This window comes from Balaenoptera acutorostrata, chromosome X (genome assembly GCF_949987535.1).
Source record: "Balaenoptera acutorostrata chromosome X, mBalAcu1.1, whole genome shotgun sequence".
NCBI lineage: Eukaryota > Metazoa > Chordata > Mammalia > Artiodactyla > Balaenopteridae > Balaenoptera > Balaenoptera acutorostrata.
Window position 1 is genome coordinate 112,898,606 of NC_080085.1, and position 22,695 is coordinate 112,921,300.

At 52.8% G+C, this 22,695-nt stretch overlaps 1 protein-coding gene across 6 annotated transcripts in view; it reads right to left on the reverse strand.

Annotated features, from left to right (window-relative positions):
* ELF4 (E74 like ETS transcription factor 4) overlaps positions 1-22,695 on the reverse strand; it is a 48,179-nt gene that overhangs the window by 7,940 nt on the left and 17,544 nt on the right. For 5 of the 6 annotated variants that reach the window (XM_057537849.1, XM_057537852.1, XM_057537847.1 and 2 more), the window contains exons 2-4: positions 6,314-6,588; positions 1,894-2,065; positions 1,390-1,482 (exon numbers count right to left, since the gene is read on the reverse strand). In XM_057537849.1, the coding sequence (XP_057393832.1) occupies positions 1,390-1,482; positions 1,894-2,065; positions 6,314-6,385 (337 nt within the window). In that variant the 5' untranslated portion in view covers positions 6,386-6,588. The remainder of the gene's footprint in view (positions 1-1,389; positions 1,483-1,893; positions 2,066-6,313; positions 6,589-22,695) is intronic. The other variant, XM_057537850.1, reaches the window with a different exon arrangement.

A 22,695-nucleotide genomic window follows, 5' to 3' on the forward strand; every position in this document is an offset into this window, starting at 1 on the left:
GCAAGAAGAAAGGCCTGAGGTGGCTGGGGCCCAGGGCACGGCCTCCCAGTGCGCAAGAGAGCGGCGGGCTCCTGGGGGGGGCGGGGCGAGGCGCCATTCCCCACGGTCCCAGACACAGGATACACCTGAAAACGCCTCCCGTGTCTCACAACACTAGGAGAGGAAACATCTGCAGAGCTGTGGGCACGAGCTGGCCCCAATCACGGCGGCCACGTTTATAGCCCACTGCTGGTGGTGGGGAAGTTCCAGGTGACACCCAAGGAAAACAGCCACCTTGATTTAGTCATCTACTCATTTCACAACCGGAAGGGGCCTTAGACATCATTTAGCCCAATTCCTCTGCTTTTCTGGTGAGGAAACTGAGACCCAGAGATGGCAGAGCATGTGCCCAAGGTCACACAGCAAGCTGGTCACACATGCCTGGTACATGCAGGCACTCAGAAAATATTTGTTGAATCCTGAATGAATATTAGTGACAGAGTCGGGGTTAGGAATGCTAGGATTCAGAATTTGCAGCTTCAGGGCTTTCTTTCCCCCACTGTATCCCAGCGCCTCCTTGGGAAGGGGCAGTTGGGGCCAGGAATCCTCCTGTGGAGTCACGGCAAATGCCTGGGGGGTGCCGAGGGAGAAGCCTGCCTCGGGGGCCATCGGAGGAGGTAGGGGCCAACCTCCCAGAACAGTGAAGGGATGAGAAAGCTCCCAGCCTGGTCCATTTCTAAATAAGCCGCACCCTGCACGGTCTTCCTGGGAGCTCAGCAAGACAGCAGAGGGGCCTGAAGTTACCCTGGCCAATAGTATTCAGCCTTAAAAAGGAAGGAAATTCTGACACATGCTATACATGGACGGACCTTGAGGACATTACATAAGTGAAATAAGCCAGTCCCTCCAAAACAAGTACTGTAAGCTTCTACTTATCTGAGGTCCCTAGAGGAGTCGAATTCATTGACACAGAAAGTAGAATGGTGGTGGCCAGGGGCTGAGGGGAAGGGGAAATGGGGAGTTAGTGTTTCATGGGGACAGACTTTCAGTTTTACAAGATGGCAAGAGTTCTGGAGAGGATGGTGGTGGCCGCACAACATAACAAATGTACTTAATACCACGGACCTGCACACTGAAAAATGGTTCAGGTGGTCCATTTTATGTTATGTGTATTTTACCATAATTGAAAAACTAGAAAAAAAAAACCCCAAAGAGTCACCCTGGCCATCTTTGCTTGTCTCCAGTGCCGTCCTGCCCTTCCCATTCCAGTCAGAGCCAAACAGCACGTGCACGTGTATATGGGTGGGTGTGGGTGCGCACACATGTCCCTGAGAATCTAATACACGGATGTGATATTTTTAAATGGAATTTTGTATTGCTTCAACTTAAGGTGCCAGGGTTCAAACTTACAGATCTGCTTCTCATCCAGGATGTCATTGGGAGACTCGACGTTGAGCAAGACTTCAGTGGTTGACATGGTTTGCGAGGTTGCTTCATTGTCATCTGGTGCCGGGTTCCATGATGTGGGGGAGAAGAAAAGTTCCCTCAGGGCATAAGGCAGTGGATGCAGCTACAACCAGGGCCAGCTCAGAGAATGGAGCTAAGGAGCCCAGGGGCAGCCGGGAGGGGACCAGAGCGCCTCCCACCCTGGTTCTCCACCTTTCTCTACACCCATCCCAGCTGGTCTCCCCTCACTGTCCCGCTCCATCTCAGGAGATCATGAATCCATTTAGGTGGTTTCCTCCTCTCTGAAGTGGTACTACCTCCTGCTTATCCTAATCACCCCATCTAATTTCCACCTGTTGGGGGCCTTGACCTTGGCTGCGTGGGGTCACTAGAAGCCATTGTGGACTACTGTTCCCTGAAGACAGAACCCCTTTCTCCACACCTTCTCTGCCCAGGAAGGAAACAGACCTGCCAGCAAAAAACTGCCCTCCAGGATCTGATCCTGAGTCATGCACAAGGTCCCGTCTGTTATGATGCCATTGTGAACGTCGTCCAGCTCCAGGCCTGAGTACAGATGCAGTAATTCGGGGTAGGGGACCTGCTCCACGATCACAGCTGGGAACACTGAGGGGTCTTCCAGCTACGGAGAAGAGAGGGATCTGGTTCAGGGCTCACCCGCCTCTCCCAGGAAGCCCTCCGTACCAGAATCTGGCCCTTCTTGCAATTCCTAATTCTTGGATCCCTCAGGGGCTGTCCTTTGTAGGGCATGACATTGCTCTGGGTCCAACCTCACTAGGTGATGCTTTGAGTGGGTTCTTAATGAATAGAGATGGGTTAACTCTGTACCAGCTGCACTCAACCAAGGGCAGACAGTTCTAACTGGTCGTAGTTATGGGTTAATCAGTGACCAGGGTTAGTGCTCAGTCTATGAGGATAAGGCTCATTCTGAAGCCAGTAGGAAAGGATTCGTCAATGGCAAGGGCGAGGGACTCAGCCTACCCTCAGGGTTGGGTACCAGGGTTAGGGGCTCAGATTGTGAACATCTTAGGGCTCAGTCTGTGGTGATGAGAGTAGGAATGAAGACAGAAGAACAGAGGCATTATAGAGGTAGGAAGGTGAGGGCCTAGTCCCTGCCTGGATGGGGGGAGGGTTCAGATTTCCAGCTTGATTCAGTGGGTGCATGGGGATACTGTTCTTGTTAAGGGGGAACCCAGAAGGACGTGGAGCAGGTTTTTGGAGAAAGATAGGGAGAAAGTGTCTGAATATGGTGAGTTGGAGGTACCACTGAGGTATTTAAAATGGAGATACCTCAGGGAGACAAAAATATGTATCCAAGAGCTCATCCCTGGGAGTGGATAAAATTATTGGCATGAGAATTTGACCCCCAGAGGACATAGTTGTTCTAAAATCAAACAAAGCTAAATTTAAAAAATGAGTGCAATCACCACTGTTTTTTAAAAATGACGAATAGGGGCTTCCCTGGTGCAGTGGTTAAGAATCTGCCTGCCAATGCAGGGGACATGGGTTCGAGCCCTGATCCGGGAAGATCCCACATGCTGCAGAGCAACTACACCCATGAGCCACAACTACTGAGCCTGCGCTCTAGAGCCCACAAGCCACAACTACTGAAGCCCATGCGCCTAGAGCCCGTGCTCCGCAACAGAAGCTACCACACCACAACAAAGAGTAGCCCCCGCTCGCTGCAACTAGAGAAAGCCCGGGCACAGCAACGAAGACCCAATGCAGCCAAAAATAAATAAATTAAACAAATTTTTAAAAAATGACGAATAGAAGGAAATATACCAGGATGTTCATAATAATTATATTTTGGTTGTGGGACTTTGGGTGATTTTTTTTCTTTTCTACTTGTCTGTATTTTCCAAATTTTCTTTCATGAGTCTGTTAATTCTTTCTTCATGAAAAAAAGAATGAGAATGCTCAGTTCTGCCTAATGTTCCTGAAGGATCCAGAAGAATAAAATCGATGAAACTGGCTTTGGGTTTGGCTGCTGGGCAGTCACCCGGCTAGAGCAGTTTCAGGGGAGTGCTGGGGTCCCAAAACACATTACAACAGATCTCAGAGAGGACGGACAGAGGGAGGCAGGCAGGTGGGCGTAGTGATTAAGGCCACAGAGTCTAGAGCTACCTGTCCAGTACGATAGCCAGTAGCCACCGGTGACTGTAAATTTTTTCAAGATTAAAATTTCAGTTCTTCAGTTGCACCAGCCATAGTTCAAGTGCTCCATAGCCACATGGCCCCACATTGGACAGCGCAAATCTAGAGCATTTCTAGCATCTCAGATAATTCTATTGCACTGTGCTGATCTAGAGCCAGACTACCTGGGTTTGAAACCAAACTCTGCTATTTACGAGCAGTGTGATCTTGGGCAAGTTACCTAACCTTTCTGTGCATCGGTTTCCTCCTTTATAAAACTGGGGCGATCATATTATTGACCCCATAGGGTTTTTTAAACAGATCAATGTAGATAAAGCACTTAGAACAGGGTCTGGCATAGAGTAGGTTCTCATTAGGTGCTTTAGACATCAGGGGCTTCTAGGAGACTAGTAACGTTTTATTTCTTAACCTGGGTGGTGAGTTAATGCGTATTCACTTTATAGTTATTCTTTAAAAAAAAATATATATATATATAATTTATGCACTCTTTTGTATTCATTTTTTAAATTGAAGTATAGTTAATTTACAATGTTGTGTTAGTTTCAAGTGTACAGGAAAGTGACGCAGTTATACATACATACACACACATATACACACACATATATATGTTCTTTTACAGATTCTTTTCCATTATACGTTACCTCTTTTGTATTCACAGTATATTTTGCAACAAAAATTGTTTCCTAAAAAGAGTGAGAGAAGGGAGGTGAAAAAGTAAACCCGGAGGGTGGAGGCTACACTGGGGAGAAGAACAGAGCTAAGAAGGTGGTATGTTGGAGGAGGCGGGCAGAAGGGAGGAAAGGGTTTCTTTTAGGGTTGGGGAGACATGAAAATGTTCTAGGTTGAGGAGAAAGGTGTGGGAGGTCTGAAAGGTACAGGAGAGAGAGGAGGTGATGGATGGTGTGAGGTCTTGAAGGCGGCAGGAGAGAAGAGATTAAGCACTGGGGTAGGTGTTACCCTTGGAAGGAAGAGGGACACTTCTTTGTCCCAGGCCGGCGGAAAGGAAATAGGAACAGGTGATGTTATTGCTAAGAGGGAGAAGGGAGGGAAAGTGAGGGCGTCCTTGGGTTTGAGCTTCTCTGTGGATTGGAGGAGCGGCTGTCTGCTGAGGGTGGAGGGGCAGGCGTGGGGTCGGGAGGGAAGAACAGCTTCGGTGAAGAGCAGCCTTTATGAAGAACAGAAATAATTGCTGAGTGGACTAGAAACAAGTCAAAAAGTGACTAGCGGAGTTGAGAACCCAGGTGAAGTTAGATTTTCCTTCCCTTCGTCCAGGAGGCTAGGCACGCCAGAGATGCTGGATAAAACTGAGCAACTTTAGGTTAAGACCTAGCTGGACAGTAAGTACCATGTACTCCAAGCCCACTAGGGGGCAGCCTTTGGTAGGTCACTAGAGATTGGACAAAGTTTCCCATCCTCACAGGGATCTGGGATAGACAGCATCAGAATTAGGCTGGGGTGCCCTTGGAGATAATCCAGCTGGACCTCCTCTTGGTGAAGACGGGGAGATGGCAGCCAGATAGGGTCGGGGACAGGACTTGCCCAGGTGACACTGTGGCCACACTGGGATCAGAGCCCAGGACTTTGGACTTCTAATCTTCCATTCCTTCTACCGGACCTGGCTGCCTCTTCTTCTCCAGTGTGTGGAAGGAGGGTAGTGGAGGGTAGGGATGAGTGTGCCAGGACACCATCCAATGGGTACATATAAGTACCCTCGTGCCAGGCAAGGTATGGAGCAGTGGGGGCCTGAGTGCCAGAATTCTGTCCTATTTTCCAATTTCCTCCCACTAGAGGAACCTATCTCCAGTTTATCCTGAATCCTTAGATCGAGGCTGAAAAGACGGTTATGGAAGGGCTCATCCACCGGGCTAGAGACATGAGTCTGAAGGTGCTGGGGGTTGGACTGTACCCTGCGGTGCCAGCTGGCAGTTCTCAGTCCCGCTATGTGGTTGTCCCAGCACCTTACTCACTGTGACACTGGAGGTGAAGCAAAGTGGCCAAAAATGCACATGGAGGTCAGTGTACACCTGTGCATTCAGCCCCTGTTGCTGACTGACAGCTCAGCTAGTGTACTCAGCAGCTGCTTGGCTGGCTTGGGAACTATACGTGCCCTGTAGTTGCACGTGGGCAAAACCAGCTCACTAAATGACCACCCGATGACTACTGCCTGGCCGCATGGGACTCGTTGGTGCACAGTCTGGCTGGCAAGCAGCCCCTATGTCCTGAACCTAGTAGGTGCTTGATCAATATTTGCTGACTGGGACTTCCCTGGTGGTCCAGTTGTAAAGAATCTGCCTTCCAATGCAGGGGATGCAGGTTCGATCCCTGGTCGGGGAACTAAGATCCCACATGCTGCGGGGCAACTAAGACCGCGTGCCACAACAACTGAGCCCGCATGCCTCATCTAGAGAGAGAAAACCCGCATGCCACAACTAGAGAGAAGTCCAAGTGCTGCAACAAAGAACCCGCGCACCACAACAAAAGATCCTGCATGCCACAACGAATATCCCGTGTGCCGCAACTAAGACCCGACGCAGCCAAAAATAAACATACATACATAAATAAATAAAATATACATTAAAACAACAACAACAACAACAATATTTGCTTTCTGGCTAGCTGGCTGGTCGGCCGGCTCACTGGCTGTCTGCCTGCCTGTCTGTGTCTATCTGATCGTCTGCGCTGGCTGACCAGGCTCTGTTCTCTGGGGCCATACCTGGTGGATGTCATCCATTCCGTTGCTTGCAAACTCAAAGATCAGGTCACTGGGCTGCAGAGTAATAGCCATGCTGTCTTCTCAGAGGGCCGACTGCGGGATCCGCAGGGCCCTCTGGAGGCGTGGGGTTTCCTAAATGAAGAGATGCTGTACCTTGGAGCCTAGAGCCTACACCACGAGCCACGGTAAAATAGGGGTTGTAGAGAGCTGGAGTAGGTGGTGGCCTAAGCCAGGTTCAAGGCTGCATGCTGGGCTGGGCCAAGCGCAGGAGCGACCTATAGAGAAGGGAGAGATGGGGGCAGTGAGTAAGTCCCCTTCCTTGAGGTCTGTTCCTAGGACAGACTGCCAGAAGAGGGATAGCCAAAAGTGGAGGACAGTGGGAGCAGAAGGGGGAGGGAAAAGAAAAGGAGGCAGGTAAGGAAAGAAGGAAGAAGAGAAAGTTAATTGAGTCACCTTGAGGGGGAAGAGGCTGAGCCTCGATGCCAGTCTGGGTCACCAGCATCTGCACCTGAGCTGGCCTCCCTCCCTTCCCACGCCCTCTGGAGAAGGTGAGAGATAGCGGGAATTTGGGCTCTCTCCACTCTGAAGATTAATCCCCAGGGTGCGCCACAGGGGAAGCCAGGGGCAGCCCATCTGGCCTCATGGATGGAGCATGAAGAATCCCTACAGAACCCTTGGCTGGGGAAAGAATCTGTGTGCGAGACTTGGGGTGGGGACATTTGGGTGCACGGGATGGCCTTCTAGGCTCTGCCTGGCTCAGTTTGCCTTGGGAGTAGGGGCCACTTAGTTCTGAAGGGCAGAGTCCACAGTGGAAGTAATGTCTCACTGTAGGGGTTGTGCTGTCAGGGCCAGTGACAGCCTGACCCTGCTTGAGGGGATGGGACTCTCAGACTCAGCCACGCCTCCAGAGAGCCTGGAGACAGAGGGACAGGTGGGCCGCATGTCCTGCGCTCTCGTCAGCACCCAGCCACCGCCGCCGCCTGCCAGAGACGATGGCCTCTGTGCCGTATGTGGCTTGTGCTCTTGGTTTAGCTTTGCTTTCAGTTTCAAGACTGAACTGTCACCCTGGGAACCGGCGAGGAGAGCCGCAGCTGGGGGAGGGGCGCAGGGAACCTTCCCCATCGTCCAGGGCCAGCTCAGGGCCCCCCTCTTCCAGGAGATCTGTCTGCTGCAGTCCACACGTCTGTCCTCTGTGGCACTCACAGTCTGTACCTCAGGTGCTCACGTGGCACCCGGGCCTCTGATTGTTTCCTGTGCTCGCTGCCCTTCTCGAGTCATCTGCGCAGCACCCAGGCCTGCCTCCCAAAGCCCTGGCTCCCCTCCCACGCCCCTCCCTCCACCGCGGTCAGCATCTCCAGCCCGAACACTCAGGTAGCACAGCTTTGGCCCCGAGGGTTCTGCTCTGCGTGGTACCCGCGTGTGTGTACGTGTGGCAGGTCTATGAACAGCCTGGTTCAACCATAAGCGTCTGAAGAACTGGCTCCACGCACCATAGGAGGAGCGACACACTTGACCCCCAGCTCCTCGACACTCCTTTGGCTGTGTCAGGGTGGCAAAACCTTCTCCTGGCCCGTAAAGAAAGGAGGAACTTCAGAGAGGGACAAAGGGGAGGAAAGGGAGGGGGATCACGGGTGACCTCCCTGATGACCGCTCTCCCCCACAGGAGACACCCAGGCCTCTCCCACTTCCTTTCCGTTAGCCCACAGGGCTGGCTCCGCCCTCCCCCCCCACACCTTTCCACCCACCCCCAAGCAAAAACTTTGAGAAGTCGCTCAAGTCAACGTGGCAGGTCTTAGTTTCCCTTTGGGTGAATGAGAGGCTGAGCCCCGCTAGCACGGCTTTCCACCACAACCCCCCCACCCCCCCCACCTGCACGTGACCCGGGCGCCTGTGGCCTCCTGGAGAAGCCTCCCAGGGCCATTTATGCTTGGAAGGTCTGTCTCCCCCAGCCAAAGTGCCCCAAGGCCCGCATTCCGCAGCTCCCGCCCTCCCACAGGCCGCCGTCTGCCCCCAGGAAGCATTCTCATACTAATCAAATGAAAGGCGATCACTTTCACCTAATCCCACTTTGTCTAAACATGAAACTCCTGTGTCTGCCCCCTCTCTCCTCCGAGGTCATTCCGCCATGGCCTTTCCCTCCAGGTTTGCTCATCAATTTGGCTTCTCTTCACAGTTCTGTGCACCTCCCTTACCTCCCCCATTGGAACGTGGCTTCACCGAGGGCATGGATGAAACTTTAGCACCTTGCACCGTGCTGGGCATGTAGCAGGCGCTCAATGTATGTTTGTGGAACGAACACATGAATGAATGGTACTGGTCAGCTAGTACCAGTGAGGTGTGTTTCCTGGGCAATAAGTATACCCATGCGTACACTGGGTGTGGGGTGGGTGTCACGTGCTCTAGCTTACAGGAGAGAGAGAAACGTGTGCACTCTGTGTGTGTTACATCTGTGTATTTCTGCACTGTAATTTACAACGAGGGGAGCTCGGGAGGGAGTTTGCTGTGGGTGTGCAAACACACTGTAGATATACATATGTGCAGGGTGTGGGGATATGTGCGTGAGAGCCTCTGTGTGTCAAAGGGCTCTGGTCCTGGCTGGGCCAGCACAACGACAAGCTCAGTCGTCGGTTCCTCCTCCGCCAGGCCTGCCTTTGTGAGAATGACAAGCCCGAGCTAATACTGGCTACACACCAAGCTGATGCCGGCTGGCAGAAGCTGGCTGTGGTGAAGTGGGCCGGGGCGGGGCCCAGGGTTCTGCTGGCGAGAGGGCAGCCACGGCCACCCAGCCCCCCCCACGGAAAACTCAAAGTCCTCTTGCTTCCCAGGAGGAGAATGCCAGTAGCAGAATGTGTACGTGGCCCACGGGTCCTTGGTGTGAGCCCCCGCCAGGCCCGCTCTCCTAGGGGGGTGGTGGGAGAGGGAAGGCAGCTCCGCACTGGATTGGATGGAACCCTTGGCCATCAAGGCAAAAAGGAGAGGTTTGAAATACAAGACAGAGACGAATCCAATTGCCTTCTTTAGGTATCAGCGTGTCTAAATATCCAAATTCAGGACTTGGTTGGTGCAGGTCCCGACGGCCCAGAATTGTGACTACTGTGAGGCTGCACCCAGCACCCAAGGCTGATCCTGGTTTCTCGCTCTGCCCCGAGCTCGAGCCTGAAGCTAAGGTGAAGAGGTGTGTGCGGTGGGGGTGGGGAGCTAAGAAAAGTCTCCCCTCACCCCCATGGAACCTTCCAGTCCAGAAGGTTTCACCCTTCCCCCTTCAGATGTTTGAGGATTTGAAAGTGAGAGGTGGGGAGAGGCTCATTTGCATGTTCACTCACTCTCCCCCAAGTCCCTCAAAATAACCTCCCTCTCCCAGGAACCTGAAACCAAAGAAGCCACCAGCACAAGAAGGCCCGCCCTGCTGGAGGCAGGGGAGGCCCGCACAGGGGCTCCCCTCCCTGGCGTCCTTACAGACGCCCTGGGACACACATTCACTGGCCTAGAGCCCTGGACACCGCCTCATGGGTGAGTGGGGGGCTAGGAAGGTCCACAAGGACACTCGGCTCAAGGAATCGGGCACCTGGTTACCCTTAGTAACCGGTGCTGAGTTCCTCCCACCCCGCCCCATCATTGCAAAGCTCACAGCTGGCTCCAGTCAAAGTCCACTCCCAGGGTGGCAAGAGCTCCACTCCCTTTGAGGCCACTGCAGTATCCCTGGCTCCCAGGGCCTGTCCTACTTGGGCTGAAAGCAAAGCCTTTGTGAGAGCATATGGCCCCGGCCTGTGCGTGTGCGCGCACATGTGCGCATGCGCCACAGGAGGGAGCAAGAAAGCGAGGGCGCCCACACCCCCGGCCTGCAAACGCACACCTCTGGTTCTCTGTGGTTGTGATTGCATTTCAAAACCAAAATAGCAAAATAGAAGTGGTTTGGGCTGTTTCTGCGTCATCACAGCTGGGCCCCCTTCAGACGTACAGACCCTTTCTGGGGCTGTCACTGGAACACGTCAAGCGGTGTCCAGCACCCACCCATCTGGGCCTCCCCTACAGGAAACAGCCCCTATGTGAAAGCCACGTCCACAGTCTCCGTGGAGCAAGTTTAAATCTACACCCGTTCGGCTGAGCCAATGGCTCTCACAGAATCACTAATAACACCCGTGGCATTTTCACACACGCCGGCAAACATGGGGGCCAGATGGTCAGCTCGGCCCACAGAGCAGAGCTCTCCAGTTCCTCGCCCTCTCGCAGCCAGCTCTCACTCCTGAAATACCCCGTCCTCCCTGAAACCTTTCTGGAATTCTCTGGAAAGGAAGTGACAATTTCCTTCATGCCATTTCCCACTCCCTCAACACCCCTCCCCCACAACCACAAACAAAATGGAAACTACCCCAGGAACAGCTGTACCCTCTACTTAAAAACAGCCCCTCCTCCGACTAATAGTCATCAAGCAGCACATTTGCACACTGCACCACATGACCAGTGGCGTGTATTTAAGAGGCAGAGGGCCAGACTCGGGGGTCCAGTCTGTAGCCGTGGACGTAGCAGAAGTAAGCCAAGTGTGGGACTCCTGCACAACCTTGGTCCAACTAGAGCTGGACTCCAAGCAGCCAGCTAAACCCCCCTCCTTGAACAGATGCCCAGCGAAGGGGCCCTGGCCACAGCTATTTTGTCAGCTTCTTCTCCTCTATTCCTGCCTTCTTACCACTCCCTCCATTTGAGATGAAATCAGGAAGAGGGAGGGAAAAAAATAAAGGTTTTGCAAGCTCTGTTGGTTGGGGTTTCTCTGTGCTTATTTACAAGAAACCCAGTTTCCTTCCTTGGCCCTCGGTCACTGCCTGATTCTCGTGTAGGGTTTGTCACAGCTCTGATGGTAAGGCAGGCCTAGAGCTCTTCTCCAACTGCCCCTGCCCTTTCTCAGCTCCAGGCCTGCCCCTACTTTCCCGGGCCGGAGCTGGCGCAGTGGAGGGGGGGTTAGGGCTGCAGGTCGCAGGCACAGAGATGTCTGCTCCTCTTTCTCCAAGAGACCCAACAGCCCTCTCCTGGCTGCATCCCAACAAGAGGTGTGACCCCGGAAAAGTCAGCCATCTTTCTGGGCTGTGGTTTCTGTCATCCTTAAGATGGGTGAGGGCTGAGGGGAATCCAGGCCTAGCAGCTGCTCACCAGGGAGTCTCGGGTGAATGAAGATGGTGGTGGGAAAGTGCTTTGAAAATTAAAACACACTCATTCAGATGATGAGTTCCAGGTGACCTCCCAGAGAGCAAGGGGGGCTGGGGACCCCATTAAGCTCCTGGATGCCCCCCCATGGCTCTAGAACATAGACAGGGTGGGCTGCAGGCTTCCAGTTGTCAGCTTGGAAGGGGCTGGCTCCTCTCCTGGGATGGGGGCCCTGTAGGGAGGGACAGGCTGCTGTGGTTGAAGGAGTGCTCCCAGTCCCGTCCTCACCACCTCCACCCAGCCCCAGCCCTCTGGGTTGTGGTTATGTGGCAAGAAGAGCACTACAGAAGCCTCAGTGGGGGGGGGGGGTGAGGGGGGGAGGGCTATGACAAAGGGAACCTATTTCCCTAGCTGCCCTGACTCCCAGGGGCTTGGCCTGAGAAAGCCAAAAGAGCGCCCCCTGGAGGTGCCTGCAGCCACCACACCCTCATCTCCGGAGCTCCAGGGACCAGGAGGAGGCAGAGGGGCACCGAGCGCTCCTGGGAAGCGAAGAACAAGTCAGTGATGGGGAGAACATGCTGCGGGAAAGTGGGCAAAGCCAAATCCAGGGCAGCTACTGAACCCCAGTGGGGTGCGCTACCAGCCACAGCCTAGAAGACCCCAGAAGTCCCTGCAGACTGTAAGGGCATGGGCTTCCCAGCGAGAGGACCCAGCTTTGCCTTGGGGCTTAGGCAGGTCACCCTCTTCCTCTGGGGAACGAGGCCATCCTCCCTAGCTCACGGGATTGTTGTGGAAGGCCAGCAGGTCAATGTAGGTGAGAGCCCTCTGTTACTCCCTAAGTGTGTTTTTAGATTTCCTGGTCAGATCCGTGTCTCTCTGGCTGAGGTCATGCATTAAGCATTCAGGATATCTTTACCTGGATGGACAGGAAGAAGGAAAGGGAAATGGAGTGGTGGGATGAAATGGAGGCTGAGGGGGGACATAACCAACAATTATCAAACATGGTAGAGAGCGGAAACCAGTTTGACTATGGGGAGGAGGTGGGGCTGGCTGGGGGCGGGGGCAGGGAAATCAGGGGGATAAGTGCTTAGGCCTCGATTCACCAGGTGGTGGAATTTGAACTTGATATGGAAAGCAACTGGGAGTTACTGTTGATTCTTGAGCAAGGGAGGGGCATAAGGCAAGCAGTTCTCAAGGAAGATCAGTTTGGTCTGAGTGCATGAGTGGAGCAGATGGAAGGGGACCAGGTGGGGCACCTGGAGCCAAGGAGGTGAATCCCAGGGCCACCCTGAAGGAATAAAATGACAGAGTACAGGGCCATACAGTAATTGCAGAGACCCCAAGATTGCAGCCTGTTCTTGCTGTGAGAATTGTAAAAGATAGAGAGTGACTGGGGCAGGAAATATGGCAAGAACATGAGCTCAGTTTGGACATTTTGAAGTTGGGATTATCTTGAAAAATCCAGGATTAATGGTGGAAAAAAGAGGGCCCAGACAGTCATTTTGCTAAACACACACACACACACACACACACGCGCGCGTGCGCACACACACACACCCGGGCAGGGGGCCCTCAACAGGCCTTCAGTGGCCAGAGGAGCAGGCCTGGCCTGGCGAGGCTGGCATTCTGGACACTGTAGCAGAAAGCTGCATGTGCTGAATGAAAATGCTTCGAATGGCACACGCTCCACCCCCACCCCTGCCCCCAGTAAGGCCTGCCCGCTTCCACGGGGGGGGGGGGGGAATGGGCGGGGGACAGACACACTGACCAGAGACTAATTAAATTTATTAGTGGGTTTTTTAGAAGCTGGGGCAATCTGTGGCTGGGCACCAACAGGATATTAAGTCAGATAACTTTTATTGAAGGGACAGTGTTCTTTGTCGAGGCCCCTGCCAGCACGTGTCCTAGAAACGAATGCAGAGGCTCCCTGCTGGGATCTGGGGCTCCCCCAGGTGGGAGGGGCGGCGCGGGGTTTGAGACCTGCTTGGCTCTTGGTGCCCCTTCCAAACACCCCCTTCCCCTACTGGCTACTTTCCAGGCAAGGAAAAGCAAGGGGCAGTCCAGCATCCCCTGTACAGAGGGGCGGGCTCGAGAAAGGATGAGGTGGAAAGAGCCAATGGGCTGGGGTGGGCAAACAGGGAGGGCACCTTCAGCCCCGAAGGCACCGTGAGCTCGCGGGGGCTCCTCCCTCCCCCTCCCCCACATGGCTGAAAGCCTCTCCTTGACGCAGTCTCAGGATGCCAAAGTTAAAAGAGCCTGAAAGATCATGGCATCCATCCTTCCTGTCATCCAGCTGCAGACACCGAGTTCTCGAGGAAGGAGAAGTGACTTGCTCAAGGTCACACAGCTAGTTGCCGTGACTCCCAGGTGACCTTTCTTTCTCCCCTCCTCTTTGTCTCTCTGGCATCCTCAAAAAAAGCCAACCCTTTCCTTTGGTGAGAACAGACAGCAGCCAAAGACCCAGGGCTGGCAAACAACAATGAAGCCACACATGTGCAGAACACATTTAACTTTCGCAATGACTTCCCCACCTCCGTGCCTTTGTTCACACTGTCCCCTAGGCCTGATATGCCCTTCCCCAATTTCTGTGGCTCCAATTCCCACACGGTATTCAAGATCTGAAGCAAATGTCACCTCCTTTACAAAGCCTTACCTGCTTCCTCCTCACCTGATATATCTCCTCCTCTTCTTAACACCTTAGCTTGACTTACATTAAAGCAGGAGGTCTTCAAACTATGGCCCATGTGCCAAATCCAGCCCACCGTCTTTTTGTGTGGCCAGTGAGCTAAGGACGGTTTTTGTATTTTTTTAAGGATTGGGGGAAAAAATCAAAAGAAGAACAATATTTCATGCCACAGGAGAATTATACAAAGTCCAAATTTCAGTGTCCACAAAGAAAGTTTTATTGGAATGCAGCTACGTGCATTCGTTTACATATTGTCTGTGGTGGTTTTGCATCATAAGTTGAGTTGCTGTGACAACAGTTCACATGGGCCGCAAAGGCTAAACTATTTACTATGTGGTCCTTTGCAGGAAAAGTTTGCTGACTCCTGGACCAAAGGCTTCACTCCCCTTCAGAGTGAATAAATTCATCAAGTTCCTTTCGTAGAAGAATGTCACAGAGACTCAGAGGTGCCTGGAGGGAGGCGTGGAACATCAAGTACAAACTCCTAATTTTCATCAGAAAGTTCTGGCCCTAGCTCTGCCCATACTGTGACCTTGAGGAAGTCACTTTTGCTTTGTGGGCCTGTTTCCTCAGCTGCACAGCGAGGGGGGTTGGCCTGGATGGCCTCAGGCCCTTTCCAGCCCTACAATTTAGAGACTCAGCAAGCTGCTGCATTTCCAACTCACACAGTTTTGAGCAGGCACCATTCTGATCATTTTCTCTCCGAACAAGACCTTACAGAAGGTTCCCCTGCCCAGCTGTGGCTTTCCCTACCATTGTGGGCCCCCCTCACTTATACTCACCTGCCCCGCCCAACCCTTCCCTTCTGCTGACCTGTCTGCCCTTCTCTCCGAACTCCTCTTCCGGCAAAATGAACATGGCCTCCTCTGAGGAAGCACCGCCCCCCTTCACCCGGTGGTCCAGGAGCCTCCATTTTGCAGGGTGGGGCGGAGGCAGGGAAAGAAGGGCTCTCGGCTCTCCTCGGCCTCCCAGGGCCCACAGCAGACAGGCAGTGGAGCAGGAGATAGGGCCAGCCCTCCCCGCACCCCTGCTCTGCCAGAGGAAACAGCCCCTCTCTGCCACTTCCTGTCCCAGGGGTTTCAGCAGTTTCCCCTTCAGGGCCTGCGGGCCCTCCCAGCCCCGCCCCTGCCCCACACAGGTCAGAGAGTGCAGAGAGGGGAGGGGCCCTGTGGGTGAGTGGGGAGGATCCCTCACAGGAAGGCTGAGGAGACAGCTGTCTACACAAGGGGACGCCCCAGCAGCTCCTCTGCCAGCCTGCTCGGGCCGGGGGAGCCGGGACCTGGGAGGGAGGTGGGACTGCCTCCACAACCGGCTCCTGTTAGCAGATGGGCACACGTGAGCTCATCACCTCACCTAGCGATCACCTTGGAGAGCACAGGGAGCCTGCTGGGTGAAAGAGTGGGCTGTAAGTGCTGAGGTCAATTCCGCCTGGGCTGAGGACCAGCCCTGGGTGGCTTCAGATGGAGAGCCGGGTTGAAGCGAGAGAGCCTGGGGAAACCAGGCCAACCACGGTGGTTCATTCGGAGCAGCAGGTGACACTGAAATCAATGGCACGTCAAAACTTTGCATGATTTTGTCCGTAGCGCCGATGGACAGAGGCAACAATGGAGAGCAAAGTATTCTATTACATGCGGGTCAAGGGTAGTGGCGTTTTCTGGGTGATGGAACAGGAAGCTGTCACGTTCCACAGCCGCTGCTGATTTGGTGTGGTGACTTCTACTTGTAAATACCTCCCAGTTGCCTTTGCAAGGTGGGGCTCCTAGCAGTGGGGCTGTGTGCCCGTGAGGGATCCGGGCAGGTGACCAGCTCTGCCAGGCCTTCCCAAGGCAATGGGTCAGAGGCGCAGTAGCAGCCTGAGGCTCTGCACCTCTGCCCAGTTGTCAGCACCCCTGAAGACATGTTAGAAGTACATGATGATGGTTCTAGAAGCCTTGGTGCCTGGGATGGGGGCCTAATAGTGGATAGACACAACCACCTTGGCCCCCTGTGGTAATATTGTTCCATGAGGTGCAAGTAGCAGTGAGCGAAGCTAAGGGTAAGGGGACCCCTCGAAATGAGGGTTCTGAATGGGCCAACGAAAATGGATGGGAAGATGGTCTTGATACCTCTCCCGGCTCTGAGAGGTCATCTTCTTGTGCTTTTGGCCAAGAGCCCTGACCAGCCAGGCCTCCTGTCAAGAGAACAGTCCGGCTTCGCCCTCTCCCCTCTCCCTCCATGCCTCCAGAGCCAAAAAGACCCAGTGTCCCTGCGATAGAGCCCCATCGCCCCTGAGGGGAGTGCCCGCTCCACCCCGCAAGTTGGAGTAAATACTGCTTCACAGCTGGTATGGAGGATGCCACGGAAGCCTCAGAGACAACATCTGGATGTGCACCTGGGCTGCTGCCAGCCCCTCCCTACATCTGCAGTGCAAACCCAGGGCCAGGGTTTGGTTACAAGCCCAACTCAAAGCTGGTGGCACGTGTTTGGAAAGCACACCTGACTGGGCGGAGCGGGTGGAAGCACTTGAGACCGGTGCCAGCTCAGGGCAAGCGCTTGCGGGGTTGGCACCGATCTGAGCTAGTGCTGGACCCGGGATGGCGGGTGTAGCCACTGTGGCCTCAGCCGTGGGCCTGTTGCAGGATGGGCAGAGTGGCGTGCGTACTCGTTTGAAGTGGGCAAGATTTTCTTTTGTGCCCTCTGATATCACGCCAGGCTGTTCCCTCTGCTTCTGGGGAAGGGGACCGAACAGTAAGCATTACAGGGTGACAGGGCGGAGCATAGGGAAGATGGCACGGATTTACATTTATTGGGTACAAGCTGTGGGGGTGGTGTCGCGCCAGTCACTTGCCGTAGGGCTATCTCCTTTCATTCTTACAGCATCCCAAACAAAGTAGCTCGTCAGTGGCAGAGCCCGGGTTTGAACCCAGGTTTATTTCCAACTAGTACGCTCTTTGAACTTTGTTTTCAGTTACATCTCTTTTGGTAATAATCCTGTTTTAATAGTTCCATTTTACAAACAGGAGAAGTGAGGCTTAGAAAAGATTAGGTAACAGGACCAAGGTCACACTGCCTGTCAAGAATGGAGGCAGAACTCAAACCCAGGCCTGTGTGACCTCAAAGTCTGTGCTTTTTCCCACTGCTCCATGCTGCCGACCATCTGCTCAGATTCCTAGCTCAGAGCTTGCTCGCAACAACCAACGTTGAAGGCTCGGAGCCCCTATGATGTCCTTCAACGAAAGCTTCCCAAGCCTGTGTCCCAGACGCCTCCAAGCTCCATCTGATAGGTGAAACCTAACTTTCTGGGCAAAGATGCACCAAAATGGTGACGAGTTGAGCCCCTGTGGCCAGCTGTGGAGGAAAGGTATTGTAGAGCACAAGGCTTCCGGCTCTGTTGATGAAGGAGGCTGACTCTACTCCTGTACCTCAGGAGACTACTGTCTCCAGAGTGTTGCTGGCTCCAGACCTGGAGTGGCTTAGGCATGGTCCCTGCCCCATAAATATACACTTGCTCTCGGCTTACACATAATTTAAGTCTGGGTTCTTATCTCAGGGTGTTGGTTCACATGTTTTTTTGAAATATTTATGGGAAGTCAGCCCCGAACACCTCATAGGTGCCAGGTCTGTGGCCAGGGGCCTATCGCTGGGCCCACCCCATTCTTCTCTGTGGTAGGGTCTATTTGTATCTAAGTTCCCGGTAAGCTGGGTTAGCCCATCTGCCTAAACAACATTGCTGGGGTTTTTTCCCCTCAAAACACTCCCATAGCAAGTGTCTCTTCAAAATTGAGGCTCGGAGGTTGGGGGAAAACGGGGAGTGACTGCTAATGGGTATAGAGTTTCTTTATGGGGCGATAAAAATATTCTAAAATGGGTTGTGGTGAAGTACATACAACTCTGTGAGTATACAAAAAGGCATTGAATTGTATACTTTAATTGGGTGAATTGTATGGTATTGAATTATATCTAATAAAGCTGCTATTAAAAAAAAAAAGTGGCCAGAGAGGGCTCACTCAAGGCCACACGAAAGTTCATAGAACAGCTCAGGCCAGACTCCAGGTCTTCGGATTTCTGATTCTGAAGCTCCCTCCTCCCATCAGCCTCCCCATAACCCTGAACAAGCATAACTGCTGAGGTTCAGCGAGTATGCAAGGCAGCCCTATGCATGATGGTTGGCGGCTGGATCTAGAGCAACAGCGTAGGAGTAGAAAATGCTCTAGAGCTGGGGCTTCAACTTAGGTCTCCATGAGCGTGGCCAAGTCCCTGCCCATCTCTGAGACCCAGTGGTCCCATCTGTTAAGTGAAGTGGATGAGTCTGGTGATCCTTTGCAAAAGGCTCCACCAGCTCTGACCATCTGCAGTTCTAATTATAAAGCCCTGCAGGATGGAAGAGACTGGCATGTCGGATATGGGGTTCTTCTTGGAGTGCTGCAGGGGGCCTGGACACGATTAGGTGTTCCAACTGATGCTCCTCACGCAGAGTGACGAACAGGACTTTCCCGTGAGAGTCAGATGCTCTCAGAGGATTCCACTGCTGAGTTTCTCTATGGGGGGGTAGCTGGTTCTGATTTCGCTCCCCCCCCCACCGCCCCTGCCCACCAGCAGTGCTAGGTGGTGGAATAACCCACAATAGAGACCCGTTGATCATGTCCTTTGGAGATGTCTGGAACCAGGTTCTTGGCCTGGCCCCTAGGCAGCCCCACCGCGTGCTGAGCTTGCCTCCGTGGTGGAGGGAATGATTGCTGATGGCCACGAGTCTAGTCCCCACTGGACAGGATGTTTCCACATCAAGCCCCACTTCCTGCAGCTAGGCCTGGGCTCCGGTTTCCCCCTTCTCCTGCCATCTGGTTGCCTGCCCTCTGCCCCCTCCCCTTGCTGGGTGTTTACAGGCTGCCTTATCAGCCTGGGGAATCTGGGCCTCACCCAGTCGGCTGCCCTGCCCCGCCCGGCGCAGCCAGCCTGCCCAGGGCCCTACCTGCTGTGGTTTCGTCACTCCAGGCAGGCACCCCTACACCCCCGGCAGGCAGGGGGTGTGGATGAGGGCTTGCTGCCTGCCGGAGTGAGAGCTGAATATTCATAGCGCGTCGTCCACCTTGTCCAAGCTGGGGGAGGGTATGCCCTCTTTCTACATTGTCATTGTCTCTACCTGCAGGCTCTGGGGACAGAAATGAGGCGCTTGGGTTGCTGAGGAGGCTAACTTTGGCCTGGAGAGCCTCAACGGCTCTTCTGTTCTCAGCCACCAAGAGGTGAGCGGGGGGCTGGGGGCGCAGTCGTAGGCTGGAAGGCTCTGAGTGTATAGACAGTTGGTTGTTTTTTTTTTTTAACTGCAGAGTACTGTAAACACTTCACACTACAGGTGGGGCAGAATGAGGGGCTGCAGACTGAGTGTGGTGGAGTAGGGAAGGCTGGGGAATCCGTGGGCACAGCCTTCAGAGCCCAGACCTCAGAGCTTCCTGGGTCCCACGCTGTCTCCATCTCACCTTGGGATCTGGTCACCCACCCAAAGGCTAGGATGAGGCCAGAGCCAACCACTGAGCAAGTCCGATGACTTCCCCTCAGAGCACAACAGCTTAGATTTTTCCATCAAATGAGCTTGAACTAAGGAAGGGGACAGGAATGGGGACAGTGGGCAAATAAACATGCAGGAGGTGATGGATTTCCCTTCCAGCACTTTGGGCTAAAACCTTGAAAGTTCACGTCCTGACCTGTTCCTAGGCGGGTCCCACAGGGACAGGGCTTGCTTGCTAAAGCTGACCAGTCCCCAGAGCAGGGATCAAAGCCACAGTCCGAAACTGCTCCTCTTCCAGGGGCTTCCATTTTGTTCACTGAGAAATCAATTAAAATATGCTCAGGCAGTACATTGCGGCATTCACACTACAGATAAAATGCCACACTTCAAAGAAATTTTATGCAGCTGTGTCTTTCTAGGTCTCTAAGATACAATTCAATAGTTTGGGGCGCTTGGGTGGGAAAGTTTGGAAAAACTCTGCTCAGGCAATTTTGCCATTAATGGGCTATGTAACCACAGGCATGCCATGTCACATGGCTCTCACAGCCTCGGGCTTCCCCCGCCCCCCTCCACCAGAGATTTCATGCTACTCAGAGCTTCTCACAAGCTTACTGACCCTAGTAGCAGTCAGGGCTCCGCAGGCCACCCCACCTCCCCAGGAATAACTTCCCACCACTCAGAAAAATCATAAACCATTTAGTGTTAATGTGTTAATGGGTGATACTGGGTTAATGTGTCACCTCTCTCCTCAGCACATTTTCATTTTAAAAGGCCATCCGGAGCTACCCTGCTTTAACCTAAGGAGTGGCTCTGGGGTTAATAGGGGTGCCAGTGAGCCAGGGAGTGTTTCTTGCTGACACCATTAGCCCTGGAGCGAGCCGGCCTTCCCCATCTACTCCCCATGCCTGTGGTCTCTGTTGGGAAGCTGTATAGAGGGGATGTGAAAGTCTTTGAAAAGCTAACCAGGCCTGGTGCAGCAGAAAGCCCACTTGACTGGGCATGAGGAAGAGTGAGTTCCAGTCATGGCCCTGCCTCTGCCTAGCTCCTCCCCTAGCCTCTGAGCTGGCGCCTGCTCCTACTCCAGGGCACACATGTACATCTACGGCCGTGGCCACACCAGCCCTACTCGGCAGAGCTTTACAGTCCAAACTCATCTGCTTGCTTTCCAAAGGTCTTTCACAGTCTGACCCCACCCTACCTACTCAGCCTTGTTTCCCATGATTTCCCAACTCAAGCCTGGGCTTCAAGCCCAGTGGTCTCCTCATGGTCCCCTGAGGGAACATTCCAGGCTCATTCACGGAGTTTCTCAGGCCTGCCAGGCCCTTGCTGCTCTGTTTTGGTTAATCAAATAGTGCCCATCCAGCAAGGTCCCAACCAAGTCCCCCAGATCCACGGAGCTGGTTGTGCCCTGATAACGAGAGTCCACACCAATGGAGCCCCCTTCTAAACTCCCATAGCCCTTAAATTTGACCACAAGATCTCTTAATCCCATGCAATCTTGAATTGCTCTTTATTTCATGTGTATGGCTTATTTCCCCAACAGGTGGTAAAATCCATGGGATCAAGGTCTATTTAATCTTCTCCTGACTCTAACACAGGTCTGGGCATTCATGAACTAAGTCCATGTAAATTCTCAGCCCAAGTGAGATCTCTAGAAAAGAGACCCCGAAACCTGATAGATCTGAGGGCTACAGTCTATGGGTGGGGATAGGGATAGAATTAGGGGGCAAAGGTCTCCAGGCTCAAACATTACTCGTCTTCTCTTGCTCCAGGCCTCTACTAAGGGAAACACATACCAGCTAGAGTCATTTATTCCAAACGGCATCAAGAAGGCGGTTGATGATCAATCAGGTCATCATCAGAGCATTCTCTCTTCGTACAAAACCACAGTGTTTCTACCTGGTGAATATTGGGTGCTGGTCGGATCACTGGACCCTTGGGAAAGACTTCATGATGCTGGATCAGTTCTAAGAGCTAAAGTGGTTCAAGAGAATGCGGTGTGAGGATAACTTTTTTTTTTTTAAAGAGGTCTTTTGTTGGCTAGATAGACAAGGTTGAAAAGGGATATGACTGTCATCTAGAAAATGATGTATGGAGCAGATAATCATGGAACCCTGCACCAAAAATAGGTTATAAACGAAGGGCAAATAATAAATAGTTCTCTTTTGCAAACGCATAGTAAAGTTAAGAAACTCTTTACTGAAGAATATCAATGAGGGACTTCCCTGGTGGTCCAGTGGTTAAGAATCCGCCTTCCAATGCAGGGGACATGGGTTTGATTCCTGGTCAGGGAACTAAGATCCCACATGTCGCAGGGCAACTAAGCCCACTTGCCGAAACTATTGAGCCCACGTGCCTCAACTAGAGAGCCGGTGTGCCACAAACTATGGAGCCCACGTGCTCTGGAGCCCGTGAGCCACAGCTAGAGAGAAGCCAGCATGCCACAACGAAGATCCCGTATGCTGCAACTAAGACCCGACACGGCCAAAAATAAATAAATAAATAAATAAATAAATAATTTTAAAAAAAGAATGAGTTAAAAAAAAAGAATATCAGACTTCCCTGGTGGCACAGTGGTTAAGAATCCATCTGCCAATGCAGGGAACAGGGGTTCAACCCTTGGTCTGGGAAGATCCCACATGCCGCGGAGCAGCTAAGCTCATGGGCCACAACTACTGAGCCTGCGCTCTAGAGCCCATGCACCACAACTACTGAGCCCATGCACCTAGAGCCTGTGCTCCACAACAAGAGAAGCCACTGCAGTGAGAAGCCTGCATACTGCAATGAAGAGTAGCTCCCGCTCGCCACAACTAGAGAAAGCCCCTGAGCAGCAACGAAGACCCAACACGGCCAAAAATAAATAAAAATTTAAAAAAAAAGAATATCAATGAAGAAATTAAGCATCTTCTAAAATGACAGTAACATTAGGGTCATCCATGATTATAAAATAAGATCACAAAAGCACAGCCAAACATATCTGCTATAACAGTTAACGTAAATAGAATAAATTCAAGTATTAAAAAAAGATATTATAAATAAGCCATAAGGATATATTGTACAGCACAGGGAATATAGCCA